We start from the raw sequence: 16,669 nt of genomic DNA on the forward strand, positions 1-16,669 counted from the left end.
ATGATACTTTATACTTTATACTCTGTCAAGATGGTAGGGCTGATGTTCTTGTGTATCAATGTTATAACAAACTTGTCTGTGTCTACAAAAAATCTTGCTTAGATTAGATAAGAATTTCACTAACCCTATAGATCAATGTGAAGTCTTCTAATCCGTAAACACAGTATGACTCATTGCATATTTAGGTTTGTTTTGCTTCCATCAGAATTTCATAATTTTCAGCATTCAAATCCTAAACTTGTTTTTTTTTTTAACTTTTTAATGTTTTATTTGTTTTTGAGAGAGACAGAGACAGTCAGTGGGGGAGGGGCAGAGAGAGACCGAGACACAGAATCCAAAGCAGGCTCCAGGCTTTGAGCTGTCAACACAGAGCCTGAAGCCAGGCTCGAACTCAGGAACTGGGAGATCATTACCTGAGCGGAAATCGGACGCCTAACCAACTGAGCCACCCAGGCGCCCCTAAACTTGTTTCGTTAAAAGTATACCTAAGTATTTCATTTACTTGGGAGTGACTGTAATTACTACTGCCTTTAAATTCCAGTGTCTGTAAGTTTATTGCTAATATATAGAAATGGAATTTACTTTTGAATAATTTTTTAAGCAAACAGACATTTACTTGGGCCGTTAGAGTTGTAATTCAGGAGACACAGATTCAAGTAGAAACCTGAATTCTTTTGTGTCTTGTCTTTTATCCTGCAACCCAGCTGAACTCATTTGTCGATTCTTGTGGATTTTTTAAAATAGATTTTTGATGGGATTTTCACCTAGAGAATCATGTCTTCTGCAAACAGGCAGCCCTTTTTTCCTTTTAAATCTTTGTCTATTATTTCTTGATTTATTGTGATGACTACAATTTCCAGTACTGGTAATGTGAAAGCAGTTAGCCTTTGATCACTAAATATGAGGGATTTAGTTTGTAGATGTTCTTTATCAAATTGAAGTAATTCCCTTCTACTCCTCACCTGAAAAGACTTTTTATCATGAACTGGTGTTTTGTAAAATGTTTTTTCTGTGACAATCAATAGGCTCATATTATTTTTATAATTTCCTTATTGATATGGTTACGTGATTTTTTTTATTTTTTTAATTATATGAAACCAATCTTGCATACCTGAAATAGCTTCCCCTTGGTCCTGGTGTCTGATTTTTTATACATTGTGGATTCTATTTGCTGATATTTTACTGAGGTATTTGCATGTAAATTCACAAGGGCATTTGGTCTGTAGTTTTTGTTTTTAGAAATGTCTCTAGTTTCGGTAGTAGGGTAATGCTGATATCGTACAATGAGTTAGGAAGTACTTCCTTCTCTTCTAGCTTCTGGAAGAGATTAAATCTTTGTACATACAGGTATCCCTCACTATATGAAAGTTTGGGTCACACCACTCTGCTTTTATGAAAGACCTACATTAGTACCTGTTTTTGCTAACAAAGAAATCTGAAGAGGATTTTTGCTTTTACAAAAGGCGAAAAGCAAAAATAGTGATCAGTTACGCGTTTGCTTTGCAACGAGTCATTATTGAGGCAACTCACGCCTAGAGCAGCCAGAATAGCCCCACCAAGCTGCTGCCCTGGGAACTACACTCAGTATCTCAGCATCAAGTTGCCATGGCTTTGCACTATGTCTCTGAGCATCTGGGCTTTGTCTGGATTTTGTGCATCCCTTAGCAGGCTGTGTCCCAAGATATCAGAAAGACTAAGAAAGGTTATCTTTCGGTCTGGAAACACTCAAAAAATTCTCCATATGAATTAATGGTAATTGCATCTTTGCTTTATGCCATCGGGCTTACAAAAGTGTTCATAGAAACGTTCTACTCTCAGATAATGGGGAAAACCCATATTGGGTCAAATTCTCCAGCGAAAGCATTTCGGCCTGGAGATTACTGTTTGAAAGCTTTTAAATTAGAAATCCAATTTCCTTAATGGTTATAGAACTAGTCAGGTGGTCTATTTCATCGGGATCGAGTTTAAATTGTTTTTGGTTTTTGAAGAATTGACCTATTTCTTCTAAGTTGTAAAATTTTTGAGTGAAAAATTTCTCGTGGTTTTCCCATCTTATTTATTATTATTATTATTTGTTTTAGAGAAAGAGAGCACACATGCTCGTGCAAACTAGAGAGGGGCAGAGGCAGAAGGAAAGAAAGGAGCAGGCTCCACACCTATTGGTGGTGGTGGTGGGGGGGTCATCGTGGGGCTTGATCTCATGATTGTGAGATCATGATCTGAGCTGAAATCAAGAGGCATAGGCTCAACTGACTGAGCCACCTAGGCGCTCTTCTTTTCTTATCTTTTTTTTTTACACATTTATTTATTTTTGATAGAGCACAACCTGGGGAGGGGCAGAGAGAGAAGGAGACACAGAATCTGAAGCAGGCTCCAGGCTCCGAGCTGTCAGCACAGAGCCCGACACGGGGCTCAAACTCACAAACCCCGAGATCATGACCTGAGCCGAAGTCGGACGTTTAACCTACTGGGCCACCCAGGCGCCCCTCTTATCTTTTTTAATGGCTGTAGGATCTTAATGATATCAATGTTTCATTGTGGACATTGATGGTTTCTGAATTGCTTCCTTTTATCTTTGTCAATTTTGAAATTTGACTTAGTAATTTTACAGATTTTTTTTTTGAGAATCAGCTGTTTATTTTTTTCTTTTTTTTTTGTTTTCAATTTTATTTTTCTCCTACTGTTCCCCTTATTATTTCCTTTCTTCTGCTTGCTTTGAGTTTATTTTGCTCTTCTTTTTCCAGTTTTGAGATAAGATCTGAGATTATAGAGATCTTTCTTTTTCTTTTTTTAATTAAAAAAAATTTTTTTTTCTATTTTTATTTTAAGTAGGCTCCACACCCAGTGTGGGGCTTGAACTCACGACCCTGAGGTCAAGAGTCACATGCTCTACTGACTGAGCCGGCCAGACACCCCTTTTTCTTTTTAACTATAAGCATTTAGTGATAAAAACTTCCTTCTAATTATCACTTTAGATGCAACCCACATATTTGGATATGACCTGTTAATTAGGAGGAAATGTGAAACACAAAAACATGCAAAAAGGTGTCGCACAAATTAAGGTTTTATTCTTCTCCTATGGTATAATGTCAAGGAATGCTATAAGAGTTTCACACTGACATCAGGGACCAGGCAACATCTACCCTTTTTTTCACACACTCCTCGCACATGCTTTTGGCCCATGGTCATAAGACGGCTACCTCGCCTCCAGCAACATGACGGTGCACCTAAACTATCATCCAGACACAACAGGCCGTGCTAAGGAGCAAAGAGGCGGAAATGTCCAGAGCACACTCACTCCTCAGCAGATAGCACCAGGCACACGGAGTTCTCCAAGAATGATGGCATCCCTGTGGGGCCAAACTAACGACCCCGTTCTTGGAACATCGAGATCTAATCGTGCTGGCGGCCCGCAGGCACACCCCAGGCTCTGTGGAACATCACACTGGGTCAGGTGAGGAACCGCATGTTCAGACCACCCCCCCGGGAGCAGAGCAGGCTGGAGACGTGACAGATGGAAGAGCTCCGTGGACAGGTGATCAAGCGGCACTACTGAGAATTCAGGAAGCTGAAGAATTTGGACGACCGGTACCAATCTGCAGCCCCTGGAACACACGGGGGCTTCTCAGAAAGCCTGTCATCTCAGGACACAGTATGTGGCCAGGCAACACTCTGAGCGTCGGTGACAAAGTATTCAAGGGCAAAGTTCTTTTGTGCAAGTTGCCTATGGCCCTGCATGGTTCCATTTTCTTTCTCTGTCTCTTGGCATATCATTTAAACTTATTTTTACATTGTTTTAAGTGCCTGACCTAGAGTTTTAGTTATATCTTTTTAAACGATCTAAGTCTGCTTAGAAACACCAAGAGTCTGTGTTCAGCCTTTTCAGCTGAAATCCACTGTTAACATACTGAAGGTTTTTTGGTATATTGGTACAGTGTGGTAGGAAAGAGATCTAAATTTTTCTGATTTTGTCCCATACTTTTACTGAGGCTGTGTCTCAGGGCTATGACCTTCACCAGTGTTTCTGTCCCCTTTCCCAGCATATACTCTTTTGCCCATCTGTTACTTCCTTCCCTGAGAACAGTGCCCCCAATGTATTTCCTTGAAGATATCTTCCCTGTCGCCTATTTTTTTCCTTAGATGAAGTAAGTTTAGAGCAGGTTGGAGTGGGCAAGATACCTTTCTTTTTTTTTTTTTTATTTTTTAAAATGTTTATTCACCTTGGGGGGGGGGATGGGAGGGAGGGAGAGACCATGAGTGGGAGAGACACAGAATTGGAACAAGGCTCCAGACTCTGAGCTGTCAGCAGAGATCCCGATCCGGGCTCGAACCCAACCAACTGTGAGATAATGACCTGAGCCCAAGTCGGACGCTTAACCGACTGAGCCACCCGGGCACCCCAATACCTTTCATCCAGGATAAAGTCTTGGAATTGCCTTCTGTGAAATTCTTTCTCCCTAGAGACTAGACCTTTGTTAGGAAGAAAGTCTTGAAGAGTGTTGGCATTGCCACTAGCCAGATACTCACTGTGAGAGCTTGATTGTTTTAATTTATTTTCTGTCACATTGCAGCTTTTCCTCAAAGTGTGGTAATCCTAGATTTCTTGTCCATACTTAATAGATAGAACAGAAATTGTGATTGTAAGCATTTTTATGTGGTTAAGCTTATCCTCAATTAGCTTTTGATTTAAGATGTTTATGAATATAGAAAAACATATTTTTGGAATGCATGGCACTGAAATTTCCTGCTTTATTCTCTTTATAAAAGGTACATAAGCAGAAAGATGGAGTAATTTTTTTATATGCAAATACAGCACCCAAGAATATTTATGCCAACCCAGGAGTTTAATAATAAGAATTATTTTTTTTTAAGTTTATTTATTTGAAAAAGTGAAAGAGCACGAGCCGGGGAGGGGCAGAGAGAGGGAGAGAGAGAGCCAAGCAGGCTCCTGTCAGCACAGAGCCTGATGCAGAGCTCTATCCCACAAACAGTGAAACCATGACCTGAGCCAAGATCAAGAGTTGGATGCTCAACTGACTGAGACATCCATGTGCCCCCTAATAATGAAAACTCTTTTTTTTTTTTAATTTTTTAATGTTTATTTATTTTTGACAGAGACAGAGACAGAATGCGAGGGGATTAGGGGCAGAGAGAGAGGGAGACACAGAAGCAGAAGCAGGCTCCAGGCTCTGAGCTGTCAGCACAGAGCCCGACGCGGGGCTCGAACTCACGAGCCGTGAGATCATGACCTGAGCCGAAGTCGGACGCTCAACCGACTGAGCCACCCAGGCGCCCCATAATGAAAATTCTAAAATGACATCCCTGTACCCTGTCTAGCAAGTAATGAGTTCACATTGTAGAAGGAAGAATAAGGTTCCAGTGATAAGATATAAGTGAGATACACCCTCATTTACTACAGAAGAAAATAGATGATAACTAATGTAGGCAAATTATAGTCATTAATTATTAAATAATAGCAGCAATTCAATATACCATTTTACCTTGTAGCATTAGTTTTCTGGAACATATATTGGATGATCTGTTTAGGACATATAGATTTTTTACATTTTTCTTCAAGTATCTTTGCACGTAAATCAAGGTAATCACTTTCTGATTTGGAAGCTAGTGAGCCTATCTATGTGAATTATTTGCTAAATCAAAAGCTAACAAAAAGAAACCTAGGTGCTAACAGGTCAAAGCAGTGAGCAGGGCCATAGGCAGCTTGCATAAAAGAACTTTGCCCCTGGGGCGCCTGGGTGGCGCAGTCGGTTAAGCGTCCGACTTCAGCCAGGTCACGATCTCGCGGTCCGTGAGTTCGAGCCCCGCGTCGGGCTCTGGGCTGATGGCTCGGAGCCTGGAGCCTGTTTCCGATTCTGTGTCTCCCTCTCTCTCTGCCCCTCCCCCGTTCATGCTCTGTCTCTCTCTGTCCCAAAAATAAATAAACATTGAAAAAAAAAATTAAAAAAAAAAAAGAACTTTGCCCCTGAATACTTTGTCACCGACGCTCAGAGTGTTGCCTGGCCACATACTGTGTCCTGAGATGACAGGCTTTCTGAGAAGCCCCCGTGTGTTCCAGGGGCTGCAGATTGGTATCAGTTGCCCAAATTCTTCAGCTTCCTGAACTCTCAGTAGTGCCGCTTGATCACCTGTCCACAGAGCTCTTCCATCTGCCACGTCTCCAGCCTGCTCTGCTCCCGGGGGAGGGTGGTCTGAACATGCGGTTCCTCACCTGACCCAGTGTGATGTTCCACAGAGCCTGGGGTGTGCCTGCGGGCCGCCAGCACGATTAGATCTCGATGTTCCAAGAACGGGATCGTTAGTTTGGCCCCACAGGGATGCCGTCATTCTTGGAGAACTCCGTGTGCCTGGTGCTATCTGCTGAGGAGTGAGCGCGCTCTGGGCATTTACGCCTCTTTGCTCCTTAGCACGGCCTGTTGTGTCTGGATGATAGTTTAGGTGCACCGTCATGTTGCTGGAGGCGAGGTAGCCGTCTTATAATCATGGGCCAAAGTGATGAAAGAAAGAAAGAAATTGAAGACAGAAATAAATGGAAAGATATCCTGCGTTCACAGACAGAAGGTGATATTGTCAAATATTGTGCAGCCACTGTGGAAAACAGTATGGTAGTTTCTCCCCCCAAAAATGAAAAATAGCACTCTCATACGATCCAGAAATCCCACCGCGGGATATAGAGCTGGATGAAATGAAATCATTCTGTTGAAGAGATATTTGTATTCCCATGTTATTCACAGTATTTACAATAGACAGTATTTACAATAGTATTTCCAAGGTGTGGAAATAACCCAAATGTATGTTGACAGTAGAATGGTTAAAGAAAGTGTGTATATATAAAGTGGAATAATAATCAGACTTTTCTTCATGAATTTGTGTGTCATCCTCGTGCAGGGGCTGTGCTAATCTCTGTATCGTCCCAATTTTAATACATGTGCTGGTGAAGCGAGCACAATAATCAGCCTTTTAAAAGGAAGGAAGTCCTGCCATTTTTTGACAACGTGCGTGAACCCAGAAGACCTCATGCTAAGTGAAATAAGCCAGATGAAAAAAATAAAAATACCGCACCATCTTATTTACATGTGGGCTCTCAGTGGTCAGACTGTGTGGCGGGGGGAAGTGGAGAGATGGTTTCAGGAGGTACAAAATTTCAATTATGCGAGATGAGTAAATTCTGAAGCTCTGTCGCACAACAACGTGACTACGGTTAACACTGTTGTATTATATACTGCAAATTTGCCAATGGACTAGATCTTAAATGTTGCCACCACAAAAAAGGTCAAAAAAGAAAACCGTAACTAGGTGTGGTAATGAATAAAAAAAAAAATGGAAAGGATTAAAAGAGATCACAGACTGAAAGATGTTATTTGCCAATTGCATAGCCAACAAAGAACTCGAATAGAGTACATAAACAACTCTCAAAATTCAATAATTAAAAATATTCCATTATCTTTGAGTAAATACCCAGAAGTGGCATTTCTGAATCATAGTGGCATTCCCACTAACGGTGTACAAGGATTCCTTTTTCTCCACATCCTCACCAACACTTGCTGCTTCTTGTCCTTTTGATTTTAGTTGTGCACAGGTGTAAGGTGATATCTCCTTGTGGTTTTTGATTTGCATTGTCCTACTGATGAGTGATGTTGAGCATTTTTCGTGTGTCTGTTGGGCTTTTGTGTGTCCTCTTTGGAAAAATGTCTATTTGGGTCTTCTGCCCATTTTTAATTGGATTATTATTTGTGTGTGTGTGTGTGTGTGTGTGTGTGTGTGTTGAGTTGTATAAGTTCTTAATATATTTTGGATATTAACCCAATTTGAAAAGATGTATGCACATATATGTTTACTGCAGCTTTATTTACATTAGCCAAGATATGGAAGCAACCCAAGTGTCCATCAATAGATGAATGGAGAAAAAAGACGTGATATATGTATACACAATGGAATAGTACTCAGTTGTAAAAAGGAATGAGATCTTGCCATTTGCAACTACGTGAATGGACCTAAAGAGTATTATGCTAAGTGAAATAAGTCAGAGAAAGACAAGTACCATGCAATTTCACTGATATGTGCAATTAAAGAAACCAAACAAATGAACAAACAAAGAAAAAGACACACAAAATCGTCTCTTTGATACAGAGAACAAATTGTGGTTGCCAGAGGGGAGTTGGGGAGAAGTGGGTGAAATAGAAAAAGGAGAGACTAAGAGGTACAAACTTCCAGTTACAGAATAAATAATTCATGGAGACGAACAGTACAACATAGGTAATAGAGTCAGTAAGATCTTAATAACGTTGTTTGGTGACGGATGGTGACTTCACTTACCATGGTGAGCACTGGGTAATGTAGAGAATTGTTGAATCATTATATTGTATACCTGAGACTAACGTAACACTGTATGTTAGTTATGCTTCAATAAAAAAGTAAAGACATACTCCTCATAAGAAACACAAATATTCCATTTAGAAAATGGGCAAATGAACAGGGATTTCACCAAGGAGGATGGCATCTAAGTACAAGAAAAGATGATCAACATCAGTAGCAATTAGGGAAATGCAAATTAACACCAGCAGGAGATACTACGCATTATCCGTTAGAACAGATAGCATTTAAAACCATGGCAATATCGGGGCGCCTGGGTGGCGCAGTCGGTTAAGCGTCCGACTTCAGCCAGGTCACGATCTCGCGCTCCGTGAGTTCGAGCCCCGCGTCGGGCTCTGGGCTGATGGCTCAGAGCCTGGAGCCTGTTTCCGATTCTGTGTCTCCCTCTCTCTCTGCCCCTCGCCCGTTCATGCTCTGTCTCTCTCTGTCCCAAAAATAAATAAACGTTAAAAAAAAAAATTAAAAAAATAAATAAATAAATAAAACCATGGCAATACCAAAGGCTGATGAGGAGAGACTGAATCTCTCATACATTGTTGGCGAGAATGTTAAATGGTGCAGGCACTCTGAAAAATAGTTTGGCAATTTTTTTTTTAAAAGCTAGCAATCACCCCCTAGGCATTTATCCAGAGAAATGAAAACTTTTGTCCACAGAAAAATCTGTACACAAATATTTATATCAGCTTTGTTTGTAATAACCAAAATCTGTAAACAGCCAAATGTTCTATAACTGTAGTACATCCGTACCATGGAATACTACACAGTGACAGAAGAAACAACTATTGATAGATGCAGTGATCTCACAAGGTTGCGTACTGTATGATTCCATGTATATAACATTCTCAAAATGACAAAATTAGAACAATGGAGAATATCTTGTTAGTTGCCATGGGTTAGGGATGTTGGGGAAGTTGGGAGCTAGGTAGCACAAGGAAGATCTTTGTGGTGATTGAATAGTTCTGCATATTGATTGCTTACACTAAACAATGCCTGTGATAGAATGACATAGAAATATACATAACCATTGCACCAATGTCAGTTTCCTTGTTTTGACATTGTGCTGTAGTTATTCAAAACAACATTTGGAGAAACTATGCAAAGGCTACACAAGATTTCTCTACTGTCTTTGCAACTCCCTCTTAATCTATAATAATTTCAAGATAAGATTTACATTAAACTAAAAAATGAAGACAGTTATAGCCAGAAGATATATGTGTTTGGTGAGACATTTTCCCCTGGTTGCAAGGAGCAATGGATTTGGAGTCATTTGGGACTTTATGGCTTACCAACTGTGTGGCCTTAAGAAAGTCAATTGACCTTTCTGAGCTTGAGTTCTATTGCAGAGAATGGTCTTTATCAATTTCCTAGTCCAAACTTTAGTCATTTGCATATCTTCTTACAAACTTAACAACCTGCCATATTATCTGCAGGCTGTAGTGTTACATATTTGTTGTCTCCCACCCCCATCAGAATGCAAGGATTTGCTTTCTTCTTCTCTCGGAACTCTGTCTAGTACAGAGATTCACACCAGCCAGTTCACCAGTCCTCCCTGCAGGACCTGAGAGAAGTGGTCAGGCAGACTCCATATGTAGCATTTGGACACCAGGAACCACCCCATCTCCCAGACAGTCCAGCCAGTTTCAGATGGTTCTAATCATCAGAGGTCTGTCCAATTAGTGAAAACCTGCCCCGCTGCTGTTTCCAGCCAAGACTTCTGGTTCTGCCCTCTAGGCCTGCATAGAACATGTCTTTCAGAAGATAGTGACCCTACCTCTCATCCACCCATCACTGCTTTCCAGGTTAATAGATCCCTCCTTCCATCGTTATTCAGGCACAATCCCCCCAGGGTAATAGAAAGAACATGTGCTCTTGAAACAAGTAAGCCAGACCCGAATCCAGACCTCAGTCCTAAGCACTGTAACCCTGGGCAAATTACATTTGCCTATCGGGATCCTGTGAGGATTCTAGGGGCTCATGTATGGAAAGTGCTTACGATGGCTACTGAAAGACAGTAAGGCTTCAGTGGATGGCTTCACGCTCACTGCTTTTCCTGGAGAAGGGACTACTTGGATATCAAGGGCAAAACAGGTCTCCTGATATCCACCAGGCTGTCCCTGATACCTGCAACTGTAAGAAGAAGAGAGTAGACTGGAAGAGCCCTGGGCCCATCAAAAGGTGTAAAATGACTGTACCACAGACTAAGGACTCCAAAAAGAAAACCCAATGGATTCACAGACACACTTACTGATGGAGCCCAGGCAGTCTCCCCTTTTTGTTGGAGAATCTGGCGAGGGGGGGAGGGTAGGTATTTTTGCTGTACTCTTTGATGGCTGAAGTCTAAGAAAGTCGCAGAAGGAGCCAGTATTAAGGATGTGGAGTAGGAAATAAGGAGTAAAGAAAGGCATAGTTAAAGAGTTGGATGTTGGGCTGGGTTAGGAGGGTCTTAGTCTGGTTTTTTTCTTGCCCGCAGTATGACCCGAGGCAAACATCTTCCATTCTCTGAGGCTGCATTTAAATAGCTGAGAAATGCCACTTCTAAGATCTATCAGGGTATGAGTGAATACCAACATGCATTCATTAATTCATCGTTTTCAACAAACGTGCATTGGACCCTCTGGATATACAGAAATTATAGCCAGTCCCTATCTTCAGGGGCTCACTGTCAAAAGTTGCCTTTGACAATGTCAGTCTGATAGGGGAGATGAACTAGAAAAATCCTTAGTCCCAACTCAACATGAAAAACATTATGGCAGAAAGAAGGAAGCAGAAAGGCTGTGAGAACATAAGGGAGGAGGCTCCATTGCCCAAGGAGAGGAGCTTGAAAGGCTTCTTGGAAAGTGGGTCCATTCTCTCCACAGTGTCACAGACTCGTGACAGACTTCTAGGTCCTCTGCTAATTAATGCCTTCCGCCTTCCCAGATGATGTCTCGAGAAGGGCTCTGAACATTGGATCATCGATTTATGTTGCTAACCCACAAGCTGATGGGTGGTGGGGTGCTCTGCCCTTCTCTGATTTATTGTCCATGACTCAGCCGTACCCAAGACAATAAAATCCGAGTGAAGACCAACCTTTCCCGGCACATCAGTATGCTGCCGGATCGTTCCTCTTCCCTCTCAGGATACATTAAACTCTTGTTCCTGGCCTTACCTGTCCTTGTGCTCCTGGCTTAGGCTTCCCCAGGTAACCAGACCATGGAGAGGAGGGAAAAGGGAGTGAGAATGGGGTTCTACGGATAGAATTATTGAAAAACTGATCATGTGCGGCCGTGAAGACAATCTACAGAGACAACTGAGATGTAGTGAAAAGCCTTGGTATAGTGACTACGTCCCATAATAAGGGTGGTCTGTCACTTCCGACCATTATGGTGTTTTTCATGATGGCAAATATGGGCGGAGCCCAAGGTTTCTCATATGATGTCCCCTCCGTATACAGAAGCAACTACAGCATCCCTGGTGTCCTTAATATCCTTGTCCCAAATGTCAACGGGGTCTCATCCCAGGTGTCTCTCACTCCAACCTACTTTCAATTGATACTGCCTCTGATAATAACAGGTCCCATTACTTTGCTTCTCCGTTGTTATGTGGACTTGAATGTTCCTTTAAAGCAATCAGAAGAGCTATCTTGCTCTTTATAGTGAAAAATTTGTAGGTTGACGCCCGATATCTGGAGTTTTGTAAAAACAGGCTCAAGGCGTGGAGCTGGTTAAGGCAGGTGATTCTGGATTCCAGATTGAACATGGCCATAGCTCTAACAATATGATAGATTTTATGACTGAGCAGTGAATAACTTTCTGACGGAAATATTTTCTGCTTAAGCTTCCTGGGGATTCTAAAGTTTATTGTTTTTTCATGTTTGTCCTTGAGAGGGGCACCTAGGTGGCTCAGTCGGTTAAGCATCCGACTTCGGCTAGGTTGTGATCTCACGGCGCATGAGTTTGAGCCCCGTGAGGGGCTCTGTGCTGACAGCTTAGAGCCTGGAGCCTGCTTTGGATTCTGTGTATCTCTCTCTCTGCCCCTATCCATCCCCCCCACCGCCAGCTCTCTCTGTCTCTCAAAAATAAGTAAACGTGGGGCGCCCGGGTGGCGCAGTCGGTTAAGCGTCCGACTTCAGCCAGGTCACGATTTCGCGGTCCGGGAGTTTGAGCCCCGCGTCAGGCTCTGGGCTGATGGCTCAGAGCCTGGAGCCTGTTTCCGATTCTGTGTCTCCCTCTCTCTCTGCCCCTCTCCCGTTCATGCTCTGTCTTTCTCTGTCCCAAAAATAAATAAACGTTGAAAAATAATTAAAAAAAAAATAAGTAAACGTTAAAAAAAATTAAAAACCAAAAACTTTAATGATTATCCTTGGGCGGGGCGGGGGGGGGGGGGGCGTGGGCAGAGAGAGGGAGACACAGAATCCGAAGCAGGCTCCAGTCTCTGAGCTGTCAGCATAGAGCTGGATGCGGAGCTCAAGCTCAAACTCACAAACCACAAGATCATGACCTGAGCCAAGTCGGACACTTAACCGACTGAGCCACCCAGGCACCCCTAAAGGTATTTATAATGTTTATTTATTTTTGAGAGACAGAGAGAGAGCACGCAAGCAAGCAAGCAAGAGCGAGAGGGGCAGAGAGAGAGGCAGACAGAGGATCTGAAGCGGGTATGCCCTGACAGCAGAGAGCTCTATGCAGGGCTCGAACTCCCCAACTGTGAGATCATGACTTGAGCCCAAGTGGGATGCTTAACTGACTGAGCCACCCAGACGTCCCTAAAGTTTATGATTTTTATTTTCATGATTTCCTTTTGGATTATTGCTGCTAAAAGCTGCACCCTCTCTTGGATCAGCTTTTCAAACCGAAAATCTTTGTCAATCACTGAGTTGTTCTAGAAGCAAAAGAAGGTAATTCTGGGCTAATACTGAGTTGGTTTCAGCCTGCTTTAAACTCTAGTGAGGGCTAATTGGTCTTGGGGAGGGAATTAGAGCTGCAAAAGACATTTTGGGGAAAGAATTTGCACATTGATTCATGGAATCAGAGTCCTCTTAATTCTGATTTTTCCATTCTGAACATCCAAGTGAGAAAGAGAGACTTGGGAATTATCTTCCAGGAGGGGAGTTTGGGGAAAAACACAAATAGAGGGAATCAAGATACTATGATCTCTCAAAGGAACCCAGGGTGTTGGGGAAGTTGGGTGTGTACTTTGTGTTTTATAGATCCAGATAAGGTTGAGCCACAATGTCATCTAAGTGCAGAGTTTTACACCATCCAGAATATCAGCCTGCAGGTCGGCAATATACACTGATCTTTCAATGTTCAAAGCCCTGTTCTAGGGCGTCATTTGGGTCATGCACCTGGAACAGTGCCTGGGACACGCTCTGGTGTTCAACAAAGCACTGTTGAGTGAATAATGAACAGAGTGGGGCAAAAACAGGAAATTAAAGGTATAGGTCCGTTCCTTGGCAGGCACGTAGATTTGGGGACAAGGAGGAACGAGTGTTGGTGAGACTGAAAAACGACAGGTGAAAACATCACAAGTACAGAAATAAAGTCCAGTTAGAGCTGGTTGAAGGAAGGGAGATAACTACTCTTTTTTTTTTTTTAATTTTTTTTTTCAACGTTTTTATTTATTTTTGGGACAGAGAGAGACAGAGCATGAATGGGGGAGGGGCAGAGAGAGAGGGAGACACAGAATCGGAAACAGGCTTCAGGCTCTGAGCCATCAGCCCAGAGCCCGATGCGGGACTCGAACTCACGGACCGTGAGATCGTGACCTGGCTGAAGTCGGACGCTTAACCGACTGCGCCACCCAGGCACCCCGATAACTACTCTTATCTTGTACATGTCGCGACCAGTATTAAGCATTTCTACATGGACAGACTTAATTTTCCCAAGAATGCCATTACATTTCGGTAGTTCATTCTAACCATTATTACTATAATACTAACATCTGTAGTCGAATAGTCTCTACTCTTTTTCATGTATTTTGTTTATTCATCTTTTTGTTTATTTTGATAGATGGATGGGTCAAAAGGTGCAGTTATAGAATTGGCAGATGCAGGCAATCTTGCAAAGAAAATGAGAAGAAGAAAGAAAAATGTGGGCCAAAAAGAATTTGCTGCATCCCTGATGGAAAGCACATATCCTTAAACCCTTATGAGAAACAACAGATAAGATGTCAGTTTAAGGCAAGAACAACTCAACATCCACCAACTCTTGACGTAAGACTTTTAACAGCCAGAATAATGAGTCAGTAAAGGACCTACATGGTCCCTAGCTCCTTAGACACCTGCTGGGTCTTCACATAATCCATTAAAGAAAATATGCTCATTCTAGCTCTCTTTCCGTCCTGCCTCTCTAGTCCTCTGTAGCCTGATATCTCTAGGTTGTCCCAGGGTTTGACTGATATTACTGGTTCTCACTGCAAGACAGTTTTATAGGATCTAGATTCTGAATTCCTAAGCCTCTGACCAGGCGCTGCTAGGTCCCTCAACATGCAAGTTTTCCAGGCTAACGCAACTTCCATCTTAGCCACACATTCTTATCTAACACCTCATCCTAGACTCTTGAGGTAGGTCAGTGTGTTTGGTCCAGAGGTCTTCTTTTGCCTCTTTAGCTCAAGGTTTAGCCCAAGATTCTGCCTCATGGGCTCACTCTTGGAATTTATCCCTTACCCCAGTTCCCTAATCGCACTTGGCTTTCCAAAGATTGGCGTGCCCTCTGACTGGGAAACAACCATTGCCACCCTACCCAAATGAAAGGGGAAAATAGTAAAACAAAACAAAACACACACACACACAAACAACCAGTACCCCCAAACCAAAAAAACAACCCCCCAAATCCTCAACATTTACTGAGAACTTATGGGTGCAAGGCCTTGTCCTAAGCATGTTACATACATAGTCTCCTTTTGTCCTAACAGCTAGCTCCATGAGGTTAACAGTGTAGTTTTATGTCTCTTTGCCAGAAGAGGAAACCAAGTCACGGAGAGTTTAAGCGACTTGCCCCAGGTACCGTTGACCACTGAGCTAATAGTTCAGTAGCAGGATTTTGAACCCATGATGCCCGAGTTTAGACATTATGCTTCTTCCCAGTGGAAAATCATTACTGCAGCACCCAGAACCAACCTCTTTAATGTGGAAGGTGTGGCGGAAGGCAAGGACTTGTGAGCCTCCTTGTGGTTAAAATGTGTAACAAATCCAGCCCTAACTTGCATATCCAGGCACAAATAGAAATGATCCCGAGTTGCAGTTAAGGAAGGAGTTGTTCCCACTTAGCAGTCTTAGTTCAGAGGCCAATGCCAGTCAGGTCTAAAGAGGAAAATTATCCCTTGCCTCTGTTGACGTAATAATCTGGAGAACACAGTCTGGAGACAGTGTGCAGCAATCCTCACCATCATGGCAGATTCTAACCATTCAATGCCTTTCTCAAAGGACTTTCACATCATTTTCCTCATTTCCCTCCAACCATCTACCATCCCAAACCTCAGAAGAGGTCCTTAGGATAGCTGGAGAGTGGATCTGAGACTGGATCTCCGCTTACTTAGGCACAGAGATGCCAAATAATATTTAAACTTTAACCCAGACCACGCCAACGGCTGCAGAAAAGCCTTAGAAGCCACCTGTTCTTGTACACGTTTTTCTGCGTTTTTGGCTAGAGAAATTATGCCTACATACGGACGCAGGTGTCAGAGGGTTGTATCCACATGCCTCCAGACCATAGTCCCAAAGAAGTGAAAAGGGTGCAGCGGAAATTCAGATGCACTAATAGGATGTGACTGGATCTATCCCCTTACTACTCTGAGCCTCCTTTTGCCCACTCCCAAAATGAAAGTGTTGGACTAGGTAATAAACTCCGTAAGCCTTTCAACTCCCAAAGCCTTCTTTATTCTTCACATTATGGTAAAAATCCACTCTCTGGATCCATGACTTCAGATTCCACTTTAGAAAGCAAAGGCATGGAGGATGACAAGACGGAGAAACAGGAAATTGGCCTCAACCTAAGTATTCAAACCATAATCCTAAAATATATCTTAGTTATCTTCTTGTTCCTCACTGCCCCCTACACATCACGTCGGCTACAAAGACCTTCCAAGGCTGCCTCCATAGCACCTGTTTTCCATCCCGGCCTCTGCTATTCCCATTCAGCCATCATCTTTTCTTGCCCATTGTTATTGGCTGACTGTGTCCCCTCAAATTCATATAGTCAAGTCTTAATCCCCAGTATCTCAGAACATGACCACATTTGGAGACAGAGTCTAAATTTAAAGAAGCAATTAAATAAAGATGAAATCATTAGGCTGAACC

At 42.5% G+C, this 16,669-nt stretch overlaps 1 protein-coding gene, 1 long non-coding RNA gene and 1 other non-coding gene across 3 annotated transcripts in view; 2 read left to right on the plus strand and 1 right to left on the minus strand.

Annotated features, from left to right (window-relative positions):
* LOC147582697 (uncharacterized) overlaps positions 1 to 16,669 on the plus strand; it is a 146,537-nt gene that overhangs the window by 105,186 nt on the left and 24,682 nt on the right. The window lies entirely within an intron of this gene.
* On the minus strand, positions 6,862 to 6,965 carry LOC112869795 (U6 spliceosomal RNA). The gene has a single exon (XR_003224441.1). It is a non-coding gene; the product is annotated as a U6 spliceosomal RNA (small nuclear RNA).
* On the plus strand, positions 11,479 to 14,620 carry LOC112869552 (beta-defensin 115). Its single transcript, XM_025932692.2, is given in 2 exon segments — positions 11,479 to 11,572; positions 14,382 to 14,620. Coding segments are annotated over 2 exon segments (333 nt in total).

The sequence above is a fragment of the Puma concolor genome, chromosome A3, assembly GCF_028749965.1.
Source record: "Puma concolor isolate L17-30 chromosome A3, mPumCon1.1.hap2, whole genome shotgun sequence".
Taxonomy (NCBI): Eukaryota; Metazoa; Chordata; class Mammalia; order Carnivora; family Felidae; genus Puma; species Puma concolor.